At 37.8% G+C, this 17,788-nt stretch overlaps 1 protein-coding gene across 3 annotated transcripts in view; it reads left to right on the forward strand.

Annotated features, from left to right (window-relative positions):
- The first annotated feature begins 6,709 nt into the window (after nucleotides 1-6,709).
- Nucleotides 6,710-17,788, forward strand: part of AUH (AU RNA binding methylglutaconyl-CoA hydratase) — a 183,922-nt gene continuing 172,843 nt past the window's right edge. Inside the window, exon 1 of one of the 3 annotated variants that reach the window (XM_043977965.1) lies at nucleotides 6,710-7,036. In XM_043977965.1, coding sequence (XP_043833900.1) covers nucleotides 6,796-7,036 — 241 coding nt within the window. In that variant the 5' untranslated portion in view covers nucleotides 6,710-6,795. Of the gene's footprint in view, nucleotides 7,074-17,788 lie in introns of all 3 variants that reach the window. The other 2 variants (XM_043977964.1, XM_043977967.1) reach the window with 2 other exon arrangements.

Here is a 17,788-nt window from a genome sequence, read left to right on the forward strand (position 1 = left end):
GGATATACAGAGCACTGAGAGAAAAGGATGGGTGGGGTGGAGTGGGTCCTTTTGCAAGTGGTTCAATCATCTTGCTCCCAGTGCTGGCTTGCTGCATGATTGGTGACAGAGGGGTTGCTGAGTTTGAGAGATTAGATTATTAATATTCCTTTTACACACACATACACCCCCCCACCCCCCCATATCTCCACATTAAATCATCATTTAGTATATTACCATTTATATTATTGTATCTATATACACACCTATATACACATACATACACACATGCATGCATATGTATAGATGTAAATATGCATACATACAATATGTATGTGTACTCGCATGCATATACATATACACATACACATACACATATATAGACACACATATATTTACTTTGCTTGGATTTTGGGGGTCATGAAGTAAGCAGAGATTGTTTTAGCTCTGGAACATATCTTCTAAATGTTGAGAGTTTTGAGAGGTTGTGAGAAAATAGCCAGTCCCTCTCCTTGTTAGTCATGTGACCCAGAAACACTGTAGTTATTTTAAATATAATTTTTCATTTAATCTCTTCCTGGTGAGTTTTGTTGATTAATATACAAAAATGATGAGTTAATGTGGATTTATCAAATTTTATAATTTTACTGAAATTATTGTCTAAATTAAGCTTTAGTTGATTGGCTTTAATATCATCTGCACAGTAATAATTTTGTTTCTTTTCTACCTATATTCCTTAAATTTCATTTTCTTCACTTATTGCTACAGCTAGAATTTCTAGCTGTGTGTGTGTGTGTGTATGTGTGTGTGTACGTGTGCATGTGCGCACATGTGTGGAGAGGGAGGGGATTAAAAATTTGAGAGACATAGTTTCTGGGTAATTTAATCATTTTATTAATAGGCCAGTGGGTTACTAATAAAAGGATGGTCACTGGATATCTCTCTTAGACCAAACCTAATAGTGTTGGGATCACAGTTTATATACCCATCACATAGCAATCAAATCTAATTGGTTCACATGATTTTTGGAGGTGTGTTATCTTAAAATGAAGTCTGGGGATACATGACTTAGGTCATTCAAATCTTGGTAAAAAGAAGACATCACAGATAGAATTCAGACCCCCACCTAAGCTGATCGGGGCACAATGGTTTCCACATAGGTGTGGTTTGGTGCAGGCTAAATCTCATCAGTAAAGTCCTTCAGCTATCTAGATAAATAGCTCGGTTTTTACCCAAGATTCTTTGACCCAGATGTATATTACTTTCAAGGAGAACTGGACTTTGGAGTGGGGGGAGAGTGTTAACTGGATCAGAAATGGCCTCCTATGAATGGCCAGAACTGAACAGAGGAAGGCAGAGACAGGAAAGTCAGAAATTAAATAAAGTTTTATTTTCAGAGTGAGGAAAAAGGCTTGCAAGCAAGGAGGTATAGACACGTGTGTTAGGGTCCCACCCCTAGTTGGGGGGGGGGCTGAGGTGGTATGGGGAGATCACAATACTTATGCTAGTGGCTGCCCAGTGAGCTATAGCCCTGACAATGAGGGAGCAGTAAGCATGTGACAAGTTTGATTCATTGTAGGATGTTCTGACTTTGTCCAGTGCTTGTCTTTGATCAGAGAACACCTGGTGGATTAACTTCACCTTTGTTGTAAATTTTGTTCCCATTAATAAAACCTGGTTTGTTTGTGGAAAAGAGGCTGTTAATCTCCTTTCTTATTAGTCTGGGAGAAATAACTAAAAAAGGCAGTTTAGAAGGGAGGAAACTTTGGACCTAGAGGTCTTTCATTATTTTCTCAACCCCAATATTATGGCAAGCCACCCAATTAACTCTCCCCATAATAAATTTGGCCCTTATAATACCAACAGTAACAATACCCACTTAGCTACTACTACCATCCATTCTCCCAAAGAACAGATCCTCTCTGTAGCAAACACACACACATATACACAACATAAAACATATCAAATTCTCTTCATATATTTATACATATATTTACTTATACATACATACACACATCTATTTTCTTTCCTGGTATACATCTATTTCTAGACATAGGTATACTATATATACCACATAAAGGCATATATACATATATGTCTGTGTTATATATATCAATGTACATATTTTTTTGGTCTTCTAAAGAAAACCAAAAATGTAAATATTCACTGTTTTATTTTGAAATCCAAATTCTCTCCTTCCTTACAGTCCCTGCCCCACCTTTTGAGAAGGCAAGTAAAATGATACTCATTATATATATATATATATGAAGTTACGCAAAATATTTCCATATTAGCCATGTTGCAAAAAAATTAAGAAAAATAAGGAAATTGAAAAAAGTTACTTCAATTTGCACTTAATAGATTATCAATTCTCTTTCTAGAGGTAGATAAAATTTTTCGTCAGGAGTCCTTTGGAATTTGTTTTGGATCATTTTATTGATCAGAATCTTTCACAGTTGATTATCATTACAATATTGCTATTATTGTGCAAAGTGTTATTTTTGTTCTGTTCACTTTACTTTGAATCAGTTCATATGTTTTTCCAGTTTTTTCTGAAACCATGACTTTCTCATTTCTTGCAGCATAATAGTATTTCATCACACTCATTTACCATAAGCTGGTTTAGCCATTCCCCCATTGATAGGCATGCCCACAATTTCCAATTCTTTGCTCCCAGAAAAAGAGCTGCTATAAATATTTTTGGACATATGGGTTCTTCTCCTTTGGTCTCTTTGGGGTATTGTTGAGTTGAAGGGCATACACAGTTTTATAGCCCTTTGGTTATAGTTCCAAATTGGTTGAACTAGTTCAAAATCCCACCACCAGTGCTTACTTTTCCACATCCCCTCCAGCATATGTCATTTTCCTTTTCTGCTTTGTTAGACAATCTGAGATGGTTTTTTTTTTTGCATTTCTCTAATGAATGACAGAGCATTTTTTTATATGATTAGAGATAATTTTGAAATTGTAAAAACTTCCTGTTAATATCTTTTGATTATTTATCAATTGGGAAATGGTTCTTATTTTTCTAAATTTGGAACAGTTCCCTATATATTCGAGAAATGAGATCTTTATCAGAGAAATTTGACAATTTCTCCCCAGCTTTCTACTTTCCTTTTAATTTAAGCTACATTGGTTTTGTTTACATAAAAACTCTTTAAGGCAATAAAAATTTATCTGTTTTCCATATATCTGACAGGTAATTTTTTCCATGCTTTTCTAGTTTTTCTGTGACATCACCCTTTATGTCTAAATCATGTACTCATTTTGACCTTATCTTGGTATGTGGTATGAGATGTTAGACAATGCCTAGTTTCTTCCTTCGTTCCTTCGTTCCTTCGTTCCTTCCTTTCTTTTTCTTCCTTCCTTCCTTCCTTCCTTCCTTCCTTCCTTCCTTCCTTTCTTTCTTTCTTTCTTTCTTTCTTTCTTTCTTTCTTTCTTTCTTTCTTTCTTTCTTTCTTTCTTTCTTTTGTGGGTGAGGCAATTGGGGTTGTGACTTGCCCAGGGTCACAGATCTAGTAAGTGTCAAGTGTCTGAGGCCAGATTTGAATTCAGGTCCTTCTGACTCCAGGACTGGTGCTTTATCCACTGTGCCACCTAGCTGCCCACATTTTTTTTTTTTTTTTTTGCAGGGCAATGAGGGTTAAGTGACTTGCCCAGTGTAAGGGCCAAATTTAGTATGTGAAGAGTTAATTGGGTGGCTCGCTTTAATCTTGAGTAAGAAAAGAAACAGCTTATTTCAAAAACAAAACAGGTTTATTAATGGGAAAAAGTTTAAAACAATATCTGGATCACACAAGTGTGATTAATAGAACTAGAAACAATGTATAAATCTGTGGGGTAAAAAAAGACCCCAGGCATCTGAACCTGCCTCCAGCCCAGCTAGCTCCAAAGAATTAGTTTTGCCTCAAAAACACAAACTCACCAATACTGGAAATCTGTAGCTTTAAGGAGAATCAGCTGTGCACTCTCTTCTGTTTTGTCCAAAGGTCTGCCTTCCTTCCCCATTTCCCTCGGAACACTCTCTAACTAACTGCCTTTTCATTGAATCCCTAACCCCTCTAATTGAATCTTAACTGTATCTCTAACTGAAACTAACTGACTCTCCCACCGGAAGGGAAGGGGCAGTTCTTAGCCATGCTGAGTGTCTGATTGGCTCAGCACACCCATATGGGCTGTCCCCATTATAATCCAGACAAACCCACATGGGCCTGGGAAAGCTATTAGAGGAAGGTTATTTACATAGTTTCAATAAATGTTCCCTATGCTCAGAGCTCCTCTTGTTTGTTCAATTATCTCCCAAAGTACACACCCAAACTTACTTTTTTTTTTTCACCAGGATCACACAGCTAGTAACTGTCAAGTGTCTGAGGGCAGATTTGAAATCAAGTCTTCCTGAATCCAGGACTGGTACTTTATCTACCTAGCTGCCTTTCCTAGCAATTTTTTGTTGAATAGTAAGTTTTTGCCCTAAAAGCTTGTATCTCTGGGTTTATCAAGCACTAGATTACTATGGTCATTTATTTCTATATATTTATTCCACTGATCAACCACTCCATTTCTTATCCAGTATCAGATTGTTTTGAAGATTACCACTTTCTTTTTTGTTGTTGTTGTTGTTTTTTTTTTGTGGGGCAATGGGGGTTAAGTGACTTGCCCAGGGTCACACGGCCAGTAAGTGTCAAGTGTCTGAGGCCGGATTTGAACTCAGGAACTCCTGAATCCAGGTCTGGTGCTTTATCCACTTTGCCACCTAGCCACCCCCAAGATTACCACTTTCTAATATAGTTTGGAATGTGTTATTGCTTGACCACTTTGCTTCACTTTTTTTCATTGATTCCCTTGATGTTTTTGACATTTCGTTCTCCAAGATGAATTTTGTCATTATTTTTTTTCTAGCTTTATAAAGTTATTATTTGGTATTTTGATTGGTAAGACATTGAATAAGTAGATTAATTTAGACAGGATTATCATTTTGATTATATTGCTGGGTATACTCATGAGCAATAATATTTCTCCAGTTGTCTCTGTCTTTATTTGCATGAAATTATTTTTGTAATTGTGTTCATATAGTTCCTGTGCTTTGTGGCAGGTAGACTCCCAAGTATTTCATACTGTCTGCAGTCATTTTTTGTTTGTTTGTTTGTGGGGTTTTTTTTGTTTTTTCGTTGAGGCAGTTGGGATTAAGTGACTTGCTTAGAGTCACACAGCTAGTAAGTGTCAAGTGTCTGAAGTCGGATTTGAACTCAGGTCCTTCTGAATCCAGGGCCGGTTATCTATCCACTGTGCCACTTCGCTTCTCCTTACAGTCAATTCAAATGGAATTTTTCGATCCAACCATTCTGGAGAGCAATTTGGAAATATGCCTAAAGGGCTATAAGAACTGTGCATGCCCTTTGATCCAGCAATACCCAAAAGAGACCTATTTGTACAAAAATATTTATAGCAACTTTTTGTGGTGGTTAAGAATTGTAAATCAAAAGAATGCCCATCAATTGGGGAATGACTAAACAAGCTGTGGTATATGATGGTGATGGAATATTATTATGCCATAAGAAGTGACAAGCAGGATGATTTCAGAAAGGCCTGGAAAGACTTGTATGAAATGATATGTGGTGAAGTGAGCAGAACCAAGAGAATGTTGTGCACAGAGACAGTAATATTGTTTGATGAAGAACTGTGAATGACTTAACTATTCTCAGCAATGCAATCTAAGACAATCCTAGAGGACTAATGATGAAGCATACAATCCACCTCCAAAGAAATAACTGATATTGATGGAACATAGACTGAAATATGCTATTTTTCACTTTCATTTTTTCTTTTATTCAAGTCTTCTTATACAAAATGACTAATAATCCTTTACATAATTGTACATGTATAACCCACATCTGGCTGCTTACCACCTTAGGGAAGGGGAAGGGGAAGGACAGAAGGACCGATAAAAACTGGAACCCCAAACGATAAATAAAAATGTTTATTATTTTTAAAAATAGAATTTTTCTATTTCTTCCTGCTGGGTTTTGTTTGGTAATACATAGAAATGCTGACTAGTTATATGGGTGTATTTGTGTTGTTTTGTTAAAGTTAAAAGTGCTGTTTTGACTATATTTTTAGGTGATCTTCTCAGGTTCCCTATATATTAAATGATCTGTAATAGGGAACCATAAGGACTTTTCTCTATGCTAGTCCAACCTAGAGATAATCTGGATTCAGACAGGACTTGATTTCTTTTTTAGGTACTGCCATGTTACTACAACTCAGATTTTTGGCAAATGTTTTCTTTCTGGGCCAATCCATCTGTAAAATTGGGGTTGGAATATATGACTTCTAAGGTCCTATGAATCTCATAAATTCTACAAAGAGCCTTGCAAATTTTAGCTGTGTTACTTTGCTCTGCATATAATCTAGCTCAATTCGTTTCTCGATATTTTCCTTCGCTACAATCTAAGTAAATAACTGCCTCAGGTAACTAAGAAAAGTTGTAGAAAAGCTTCCTGAAATAAGGAATCACGTCAGGTTTAAAAGTACAATTTAGGCATAATTCTTATCCGTCCAAATGACTGCAGGTATCTTAAAGCTTCGGGAGGCACACAGCAGCAAAGTAGCAAGAGTGGGGGTAATAAGACACCTTATAAGTTACGTCACAATGGGCGGGTCACCTTTCGGCTGCATCCGCGTGCCCGCGGTATAACCCGGAAGGGACTTGGGGGAGGGGGGGGGAGAGGGAGGAGCCACTGAGTCCAAGGGCACTGGTGCAGCCGGGAGCGGGGAAGGGTGGCGACAGAGGCGGGGTCTGGCTTGTAAACAGACAGAATGGTTGCAGCCGGCGGTCTAGGCGTCCTGCAGGGAGGCAGCGTCCGCTTGGCGGCTGCTTACTTTGCCCGGTTGGGTCAGGGTTTAGTGGCAGGCTGGTCGGGGCAGCGAATGGGTTCGGTATCCTGGCATCGCTGCTGGGCTTCTTCGATTGCTGGGTCAGGCCTCAGCAGGGGTTACGGTTCGGAGGCAAAAGGCGACGAGGAGCTGAGAGTCCGATACCTGGAGGAGGAGAATAAAGGTGAAGAGGGAAGGAAGGAGAGACGGGGAGAGACAAGGTAGACGGAGAGGGGAAGAGAGGGAGAGGGGGAGAGGGAGCGGGAGAAGGGAAGAAGAAAACGCACCAGCGTAGTGGCACCCAATGACTTGGGAGGGTGAGGGGAAGCAGCATCCCCACAAACCCCCGGAGAAGGTCCTTTGACCGCGGCGGAATAGCTTCACCCCCGCTCGCAGTTCTTGGCTCACGCTGCTTCCCCCCCCCCCCCCTCTTTCCACTTCTTCAACAAAAATATGGGTGACTCAGGAATTATTAGCCTTTGGGATCAGTGCATCTTTGTATCATCGAATTTTGGGAATTTCAAAAAAAATTGGAAAATCTGAAACTTGGCAGCTACACGAGTGTACCGGATTTAGAACATTTTACATTTGGAAGAGATTGTAGACAGGTAGAACCATGCCATTACCCACGGTAAGCCTGATTCTGACCTGGTATTCAATTCCCATGATCACAAAGTTGGCATGTTGATATTTCCTTAGTTTGCTTTTTTTATTCTTGGAATTTTAATGAAAATAAGTGCAATTGAGATGACTGTATGGAGGATTCAAAGTCAGTGATTAGTGTTGACACATTTTTCTTGATTTTATTTTTATGCCAACATAGATAAATGTGGCAATTTTAGAATCAGCACACTCAGTAGAAGCTTCTGTGAACTTGGAATCAGGAGAGAGATGACACTTGCACTGTCACCAGAGCTCTCTGAGCCCTGTTTTCTTCACCTGTAAAATAGCAATAATAATGCTTATCACACTACAAACTATGTATTTCTGTTGTCCATGAACTAGCCTAGCAAAAGCACCCCTGAAAAGTAGATAACCAAGTAAGACCTCCTAGTACAACAGCCCATGAAGATTGTCTATTAAGGTATATTTAAGACCTGCTTAAATTGAGGTTGAAAAAGGCTCTTTGTTGATGAAATCACAGAACCTTGAAGTATTCATGTTGAATTTTTATATTAGTAGATTAGGTAAATGATATAAACATTATTAGGTTGGGAGTTTAGCAAGGAATTTGATAAATGCCCCTAAAATAATCTTATGGGGAAAAAGGGGGGGAAATATAAGCCCGATAACATAGTATAGATATTTTTATTCATTAGGTGTTGATTTTTTGATATATATTCTGGAAGGAGATTGTGTGTAATGGGGCTCTGTCTAAACCTTGAAGTTTCCAACTTTTTTTGCAAGTGACTTTTGAAGACCTTGATATTATTCTTATTAAATTTGGAAACTATGTGAAGCTGAGGGGCTTAGCTATTTTGTTGAATGATCAAATCATGATCCAAAAATGTGTTTGTAAAAGGCCAGAGCTAATATAATTCAGTTTAACATGCGTGAAATGTTGTACTTTATTACTTAAAGAATCAATCAATTGTGGGGCAGTTAGGTGGTACAGTGGATAGAGCACAGGCCCTGGAGTCAGGAGTACCTGAGTTCAAATCCCTCCTCAGACACTTAACACTTACTAGCTGTGTGACCCTGGGCAAGTCACTTAACGCCCATTGCCTCACTAAAAAAAAAAAAAAAAAAGAATCAATCAATCCATTAATGTGGATATTAAAAAAACAACTTTTATTATGAATTTAATTATCAAAAGACTTGAATATTTCAACACACAAAGAACAAAAATAGAATTATATAAAAAATGTGAATTTCAAACCTTTAAAAGTATATATTAAATTTAACATTGTAGTAACAAAACTGTCCTTTTGTTTTTGAAATGTTTTCATTGATTCTCTTTGTAGTTTTTTTTTATCTCCATTACTACCTACCAACTGATAGAATCTTTCCTTTATAAAAAATAAGTATCAAACTTAATTCATATTCACTGGGTCTGAGAATGTGTACTACTTCTTTGCCATGAAGTGGGTACTCTTTTCATTGATATACCTTGCACATAGTAGATACACATATATTTCTTGGATTGAAAACACATTGCAAGCTCTCTTTATAAGTATATAATTTTCAAGATAAGCTGTGATTGTAAGATTTATCACTCTGTAACCAACCTGGTGATGAACTTCTTAGAACGAATTAAGTAGCACTGGGCCTCTATTAATAATTTCAGAAAGTAAAAAAAAAACCACTAAAGTTCAAAAGTCCTGGAGAAGACTTAGACAATTCACATGAAATGTATTTACAATTTTAGTTGAGTGCAGCTTCGACATGATTCAACAGTGTGATATAGCTACTAAGAACTAATACAGTATTTAAATGTGATAGCAGAACTAAAAGGAATAAGTGAGATTAAAGGGAGACAGTTTAACTCAATTTAAATAAGAGCCTTCTAACTATTGCAGTTGTTGAAAAAATGGAATTCACCATCTTGTGGAGTATAATTTTTTCTTTTCACTGGAGGCTTTTATTAATATAAAATGCTTCATAAATTTTTAATACATGGGGCAGAGTCCATGATAATTTTTTTCTGTATTGTTTCAATTTTAGTATATCTGCTGTGGAAGTGAACACAGTGTTTAGATGATCATTTGTGGGGAACAATCTCTTTTTTGAGATTCCCATATGGAATGGGCTAAACTATGTAGGTGTTAGGAATGGACTTAATGTTATCGAACAAAATGAGACACTTTACTTAGTTCTAATAGATCAACCATATGCAAGGAGAGAATACTTAGCTTTGGCAGTTGAGGGGAAGATTCATCTCTATCTCTCTAACAGGACAAGGTTGCGTGGTCTTAGGAATCTACCATATCTGACAGGTGGTGTGTGGGAACTTTTTTGCCTCTAGGAAACTAGGAAGCCACTTAAACAGCCAAGAGGATACCAGGAAGCTGGTCAGGGGAGATCCCAACTTCAGCTTACCACTGGTTCAGTTAATTCCCTGCTTTTTCACTTTTTAGGGAAAATCTAACCCAATACATGTTGGGGGAGAGGGGTAGTAACAGTAGTGTAGTTTGGGTTGTAATGATCAGAATAATGTCACCTGCTGGAGGAAAGCTCCAACATGAGGAGAGGGCCTCTGAGGGCAGGACCATGCCTCTTTTCTTTGGTGTCAGGAAGTGACTTTTGCTTGTGGGAGGAAGAAGGGGTAGGCTGGTGAGCCGGCTCACTCTCTTTCCTGAGGACTCTGGTGGAGAAGGGAGCTACAAATGCGCTCTCTCTTTAATAGATAGAGGAATCTAGGCCTTTCTCTCTCTCTTTTCCAAATTCTTATTCTCCTTAATAAATGCTTAAAAGTCTAACTCTTGCTAAAGCTTATAATTTATTGGTGACCACTCATTAGATATTTTAGACAGTACAGCTAGAATTTTAGCCCTTACAGGGTGCAACACAGGGTACATGGAATCAGTCAACAAGCATTTATTAAGTGTTAATCGTAAAAGGAGTAATGTAAAGTAAATCTACAAAGGAAGATTGAAACTAGCCTTAAGAAGTGGGCTGAGGAGTTTGCATTTTATTCTAGAGGTAATAGGAACACAATGAAATTTTTTTCTGTAGGGAGTGACACCATCAGACCTGTGCCTTGGAAAGGTTATTTTGGCAACTTTGTAGAGGATTGATTAGAGAGAGGAGAGTAGGCACATGATTTAAGTAATGATGAGATAGAACAATGAAATCTGGCCACTGTTTGGCAATGGGTGGTCATGAGAGAGAAGAGATACTCTAGGATGGCTAAGGTTATGAACCTTTGTGACTGGAAGGATGGTGGTGCCCTCAACAGAAATAGAGAAATTGGATGGACTTTGGATTTGGAGGAGATGATAATGAGTTGTGGTAATGGTATTAGAGATGGATGATAATTAAATGTGTGTGAGTCAATGAGATTATCAGGGGAGGGTGTGTAGAGAATGGAGGATTCAGGACAGAGACTTGAAAGGACATTCACATTTAGGAAGTAGGAGAAGGATGATGATCCAGTAAAGGTGGAGGACCAAGAGAAAGTGCCATGTAATCCAAGGGAAGAGAGTATAGAGGAAGCTTCAATTCAATAAGCATTTATTAGATAAGGTAATAGGTACGCAGTATTATTATGTTAAGATACAAAAATAAAAATGAAACTGCTCCATTCTCCAAGGAGCTTACGTTTAACTGAAGGGGTACACCATGAGTATTAAATAAATACAAAGTATATACAAATTAATACAAAGTAGTTTCAAGAAAGAGAGGCCATTATCAGCTGAAGGGTAGAGATTTAAAAAAAAGGCTTCATGTAAAAGGTGTCACCTATGCTGTGCTTTGGTTGTTTTGTTTTGTTTTTTTAATAATGAACATTTTTATTTAAAGTTTTGAGTTACAAGTTTTATTCCTCCTTCCCTCCCTGCCCTCCCACCTCCCTGAGGTGGTAAGCAGATATAGGTTATACATGTGCAATTATGTAAAACATTACCATATTTGTCATTTTGTACAAGAAAACTTGATTAAAAGGAAAAAATGAAAGAAAGTGAAAAATGGCAGGCTTTAGTCTGTTCTGTCAATATCAGTTCTTTCTTTGGAGGTGGATCATGTGCTTCATCATTAGTCCTTTAAGATAGTCTTGGATTGCATTGCTGAGAATAGTTAAGTCACTCATAGTTCTTCATCAAACAATATTGCTGTCACTATGCACAGAAGTGTCCTTCTGGCTCTGCTTGATGTGGGATGGCATTAATTGATCAGATGGATTGTGAGTCGTCCCAAAAGAATTACAAGACTCAGTGACTCAGTTTCCCAAGTTGCAATACTGTGGGAGACCACAAGGTGAGCACAATGGAGGTGTCTCTCGAATAGGGAAAGGAAAGACAGTTATATTTATAGTATGGATAAACTGATTATAAGTCTCATAATAATCTCCACCTTAGGGATGTACAGGAGGGAGTTCCTGGGGGCTTGAGCCAACCCCCGAGGTGTGTACCTTTTTCCGTGGAGGTGTGTTTTGGGGGTTTATGCGTCATAAGGTGAATCAGGAGACAAATTTGATCTTTTTCCACATGTTACCTTTTCATTCCCATGCCTAGTTTCAAAATAATTTCATTTATCGATTAGAATTTTTATAACCTATCTGTACGTCTTTGTTATAGTTAAGGTCTCTATGACCTGCCTCTTTATGTTCTTATTATGGGTACTGATTAATGTGAGTAACAAGAACCTAGGCCCTGACTTGTATTACTGAAGGTCCAAGTTATCCATTAATTCCCTTTTGGGAGCCGGGGTCTGTATCCCTCTTAGAGCTCAGATCTAAATTAGAGCTCGAGTCTTAGGTTTTTCTGTTAACCCTTTCTTTGCTTCCTACATCATGCTTACATCAGTTCATACAAATCCTTCCAGGCCTTTCTGAAATCATCCTGCTTGTCATTTCTTATAGCACGATAATATTCCATCACCATCAACCTGCGGCTTTTTTAGCCATTCCCCAATTGATGGTCGTTCTCTTGATTTGCAATTCTTTTTTTTTTTTTTTTTTGGTGGGGCAAACAGGGTTAAGTGACTTGCCCAGATTCACACAGCTAGTAAGTGTCAAGTGTCTGAGACTGAATTTGAACTCAGGTCCTCCTGAATCCAGGGCTGGTGCTTTATCCACTGTGCCACCTAGCTACCCTGCTCATATTCGCTTCAAGGGATAAACCATAGTGTATGCAAAATAAGTATACACTTAATTTTGCCACTGGACCCTTGGCTAAATCTTGGCTCTGCAGGAAAGAGTGAGGTTGGAGACCTGGCACAACCCTCCCTCACTTAAATCCAATTGACTGCAAATCATGACATCACCCTGATGTCGTGGTTCTTTTATAGAATGAAGGACAACACCACCACTAAATACAAGGTACAGTTTTGTGATAGGGAATCAATTAGAGCTGGAAGGTGGGACTCAGAAAAGGCCTCATATATATAAAAGCGGTAGTATTTGAGTTGAACTTTAAAGGAAACTAAGGATTCTGGGAGGGAGAGATGAATAGGGAGTTTGGAGGACAAACTGTGCCGTGTTCTGTATGAGGAATGGCAAGAAGTCCCGGTTAGCTTGCCTGAAGAATAGGTCAATGTACAATATGCCCGAAAAGGTAGAAAAGTTAAGTTGAAGCCAGATTGTGAAGAACTTAAAGAATGCCAAACAGCAATTAAAAAAAATGATCCTAGAAGTAATATGGGTCTGTGACGTGGTCATACTTATGCTTTAGGAATATACCATTTGCAGCTGTGTAGAAGGATTGTAGAGGGGAGAGACAAGATAGGGAAATCAGTTAGGCTGTTTCACTGTCCAAGTAATAAGGGGATGAGCAACAGTGGTAGCCACGTGAATGGAAAGAACAGGGTGAATGTGAGTACGGATAATATGTAAGATTTGGCAACTCACTTGGATATACAGGCTGATGAAGAGTGAGTTGTTCAGCATAGCTCAGAGATTCTAAACCTGTTAGGGATAGTGGTACCCTTAATGGTATTAGGGAAGTTCAAAAGAAGGAAAGATAATGAGTCTGTTTTGGTTATACTGAGGTTGAAATGACTGGGGGCCATGCATTTTCACATACAATAGACTATTCATGATGTAGGAGGACTGGTACTTAGGAGAGACTCTAGGCATTGTCACAAAGCTCTGGGAGTCATCTGTATAGAGATAGTGAATTCATTGAAAGAGTATGTAGAAGGAGAGATAGTGAATTCACTGAAAGAGTATGTAGAAGGAAGAGAAGAGGTACATCCTATGGTTCTGTCTTGAAGCCTCTTCCTTCTACATACTCTTTCAATGAATTCACTATCTCTATACAGATGGGATATGAATGATGATCCAGCAAAGGAGACTGAGGAAGAAACAGTCTACCAGGTAGGAGAAAGAACTGTGTCATGAAAATCTAGAGAAAAGAAATGATTCAAGGGAGGTTGATCAGGAGAAGGAGATGAGATGCCTGCATTCCAGGCATATCTCTATGTCAGATAAAAATGCCTAGAGCCAAAAGATGGAGTAGCTTGTTTAGGGAATAGCAAGGAACCTAGTGTCACAAAGAGATACAAACCCTTACTCAAGTATCAGATTTTGAAGATTAGAAGGAACCAAAAAATTTATGATCCCATGAGACAACAACAACAAAAATTAGATCAAGAACCTAAAAAAGCAGTAATTCTCAAAATAATTTGGTACTGGTTAAAAGGAAGAGAGGTCAAATAATGGAACACAGCAGACAGAAAGAAAAGAACCTACTAGTATAGTGTTCAGTAAACCCAAAGACTCCAGATTATTGTGGTTAGAACTCACTATCTGACAAAAACTGCTAAAATCCCACCTTCCAGGAAATGTTTTTTAAATTGTATGCCTCTTTTAATTGTATGCCTTCTATAAAGTTGCTATCTAGTTATACTGTCTAAAAATCTAATGAGTGGTTGCCAATAAATTAGAAGCTTTAGCAAGAGTTTAGACTTTTAAGCATTTATTTTATTTATTTTATTTCTGCATTAGTCATGTTATACAAGAAGAATCAGAGCAAGAAGGAAAAACCTCAAAAAAGAAAAACAGCAGCACCCAAAACAAAAGAAAGAGATAGTATTGTCCAATCAGTGTCCATATTTCATAATTTCTTTTTTTTTTTTTCTGGATTTGGAGAGCCTTTTCCATCATGAGTCTTTTGGAACTTTCTTGTACCATTGGATTGGTGAGAAGAATCTAGTCTATCACAGTTGATCAACATACAATGTTGATGATACTGTGCTCATCTCACTCATCATCAGCCCATGCAAGACCCTCCAGGTTTCTCTGAAAGCCTCCTGCTCATCATTTCTTACAGCACAATAGTATTCCATTACATTCATATACCACAACTTGTCCAGCCATTCCCCAGTTGATGGGCATCCCCTCAACTTCCAATTCCTTGCCACCACAAAAAGAGCAGCTATAAATGTTTTTGTACATGTGGGTCCTTTTCCCTTTTTCATGATCTCTTTGAGCAAAAGACCCAAAAGTGGTATTGCTGGGTCAAAGGGTATACACAGCTTTATAGCCCTTTGGGCATAATTCCAAATTGCTCTCCAGAATGGTTGGATTAGTTCACAGCTCCACCAACAATGCATTAGTGTTCCAATTTTTCCACAGCTTCCCCAACATTTATTATTTTCCTTTTTTGTCATTTTAGCAAATCTGATAGGTGTGAGGTGGTACCTCAGAGTTGTTTTAATTTGCATCTCTCGAATCAAAATGACTTAGAGCATTTTTTCATATGGGAATAGATAGCTTTGATTTCTTCATCAGAAAACTGCCTGTTCATATCCTTTGACCATTTCTCAATTGGGGAATGACTTGGATTCTTATAAATTTGATTTAGTTCCCTATATATTTTAGAAATGAGGGCTTTATCAGAAGTACTGGCCATAAAAATTGTTTCCCAGCTTTCTGCTTCCCTTCTAATTTTAGATGCATTGCTTCTGTTTGTACAAAACCTTTTTAATTTAATGTAATCAAAATCATCCATTTTGCATTTCATAATATTCTCTATCTCTTATTTGGTCATAAACTTTTCTCCTTTCCAAAGATCTGAAAGGTAGATTATTCATTCCTCTCCTAATTTACCTATGGTATCACCTCTTATGTCTAAATCATGTACTCATTTTGACCTTATTTTAGTATAAGGTGTAAGATGTTGGTCTATGCCTACTTTCTGCCATACTCTCTTCCAGTTTTCCCAGCAGTTTTTGTCAAATACTGAGTTTCTATCCTAGAAGCTGGAGTCTTTGGGTTCATCAAACAGTATATTACTAAGGTCATTTACTACTGTGTCTCCTGTGCCTAGCCTATTCCATTGATCCTCCACTCTATTTCTTAGCCAGTACCAGATAGTTTTGATGACTGCTGCTTTATAGTAAAGCTCCAGATTTGGTATGGCACCTTCTTGTGCATTTCTTTTCATTATTTCCCTTGATATTCTTGACTTTTTTGTTTTTTCAGATGAATTTTGTTATTATTTTTTTCTAGCTCTATAAAATAATTTTTAGGTAGTCTGATTGATATGGCACTGAATAAGTACATTAATTTAGGTAGAATTTTCATTTTTACTATATTAGCTCTGCCTATCCATGAGCAATTGATATCTTTCCAATTATTTAGATCTGATTTGATTTGTGTGAAGAGTGTTTGGTAGTTGTGTTCATACAGTTCTGGGTTTGTCTTGGTAAGTAGAATCCCAAATATTTTATATTATCTACCATTACTTTAAATGGAATTTCTCTTTCTATCTCTTGCTGCTGGACTTTGTTGGTCATGTATAGAAATGTTGATGATTTATGTGGATTTATTTTATATCCTGCTACTTTGCTAAAGTTGTTAATTGTTTCAAGTAATTTTTGAGTTGATTCTCTAGGATTCTCTAAGTATACCATCATATCATCTGCAAAGAGTGATAGTTTTGTTTCCTCCTTGCCTATTCTAATTCCTTTGATTCCTTTTTGTTCTCTGATTGCTAAAGCTAACATTTCTAGTACAATATTAAATAATAGAGGTGATAATGGACATCTCTGTTTCACCCCTGATCTTTTTGGGAAGGCCTCTAACTTATCTCCATTACATATAATGCTTGCTGATGGTTTTAGGTAGATACTGCTTATTATTTTAAGGAAAGCTCCACCTATTCCTAAGCCCTTTAGTGTTTTTATTAGGAATGGGTGACTTTTAAGCATTTATTAAGGAGAATAAGAATTTGGTGAAGAAAGAAAGAGGTCTAGGTGCCTACAGCTGTCTATCTCAGGGAGCCAGTGTCTCCTGCTCTGCTCCCTCCTGAAGTCCTCACGAGAAAGAGAGAACCACCCCTTCTTCGTCCCACAAGCCTCCTCTGAAACTGTGAACATCCCATCCACATGCACACACAGCTCCAAGCTAATTGCCTGGTAGCTTTGATAGACAGTACCCACGAACAAATGTCACTTCCTGACACCAAGGAACTGACCTTCTAGGCTGCATGGCTTGCCCTCAGATATCTTCTCATGGCAGAGCTTTCCTACAGTAACTCTGCAGCAGGTGGCGTCACTCCAATTGTTACACTCCCCAGTTGATTAATTTCTGTTTATTCTGTATTTAGCTGCTTTGTAAATATTTGTTTTCATATTGTCCAGTTGTTTATATTGTAAATTTCTTAAGGGTAGGGACTGTTTTTTGTCTTTCTATGTATCCCAGTGTATAACACAGTGCCATGGGTGGTTAATAAATGCTTATTGACTGACAGATTCTCATTCTACTTATAAAATAATTTTTAAACTCTTGATTTCTTCCAATAATTTTAGTGGACATTGTGGCCAGACATGTTTTTCTTTGAATATTTGTTAGTCTGTTGGAGTTACTTAATGCTTCTTAGTTTGTATCTTGAGGATCCCTTAAACTGTAATAGCTGAGGGTCTTTTTGCCTTTCTAAATTGGGGCTTTATATTATTATAGAAAGGCTTTCTGCCATTGTAAAGGCAATGTCAGGGTCTTGTTTGGTCCCTGTTTTGTATTCTCTTGGCTTGTTGCTGCTTTCTTTAGATATGTAGTGTTCTGTTTATTAAAGATCTCAGGGGCAGCTCAGGATAGGGACCTGCAAATTCCAGTACACCCAAATATGTTTAATTTAGAAGAAATTTTATTGTCCCTATTGTAAGCAGGGCTTTACAGCCGGCACCTTTTTAGATTAGGGTCCTGGCATTAGAACCCTGCCTACAATGTGACCTTGGTTTGGTTCTGGGTGACACAACTTTAGGACTGATTCTGGTTTGGGGCTGATAGTACCAGCTAGCTGAAGTGCTCTTCATGTTAAGAGAGATTGAACTGTTT

This window comes from Dromiciops gliroides, chromosome 1 (genome assembly GCF_019393635.1).
Source record: "Dromiciops gliroides isolate mDroGli1 chromosome 1, mDroGli1.pri, whole genome shotgun sequence".
Lineage (NCBI taxonomy): Eukaryota > Metazoa > Chordata > Mammalia > Microbiotheria > Microbiotheriidae > Dromiciops > Dromiciops gliroides.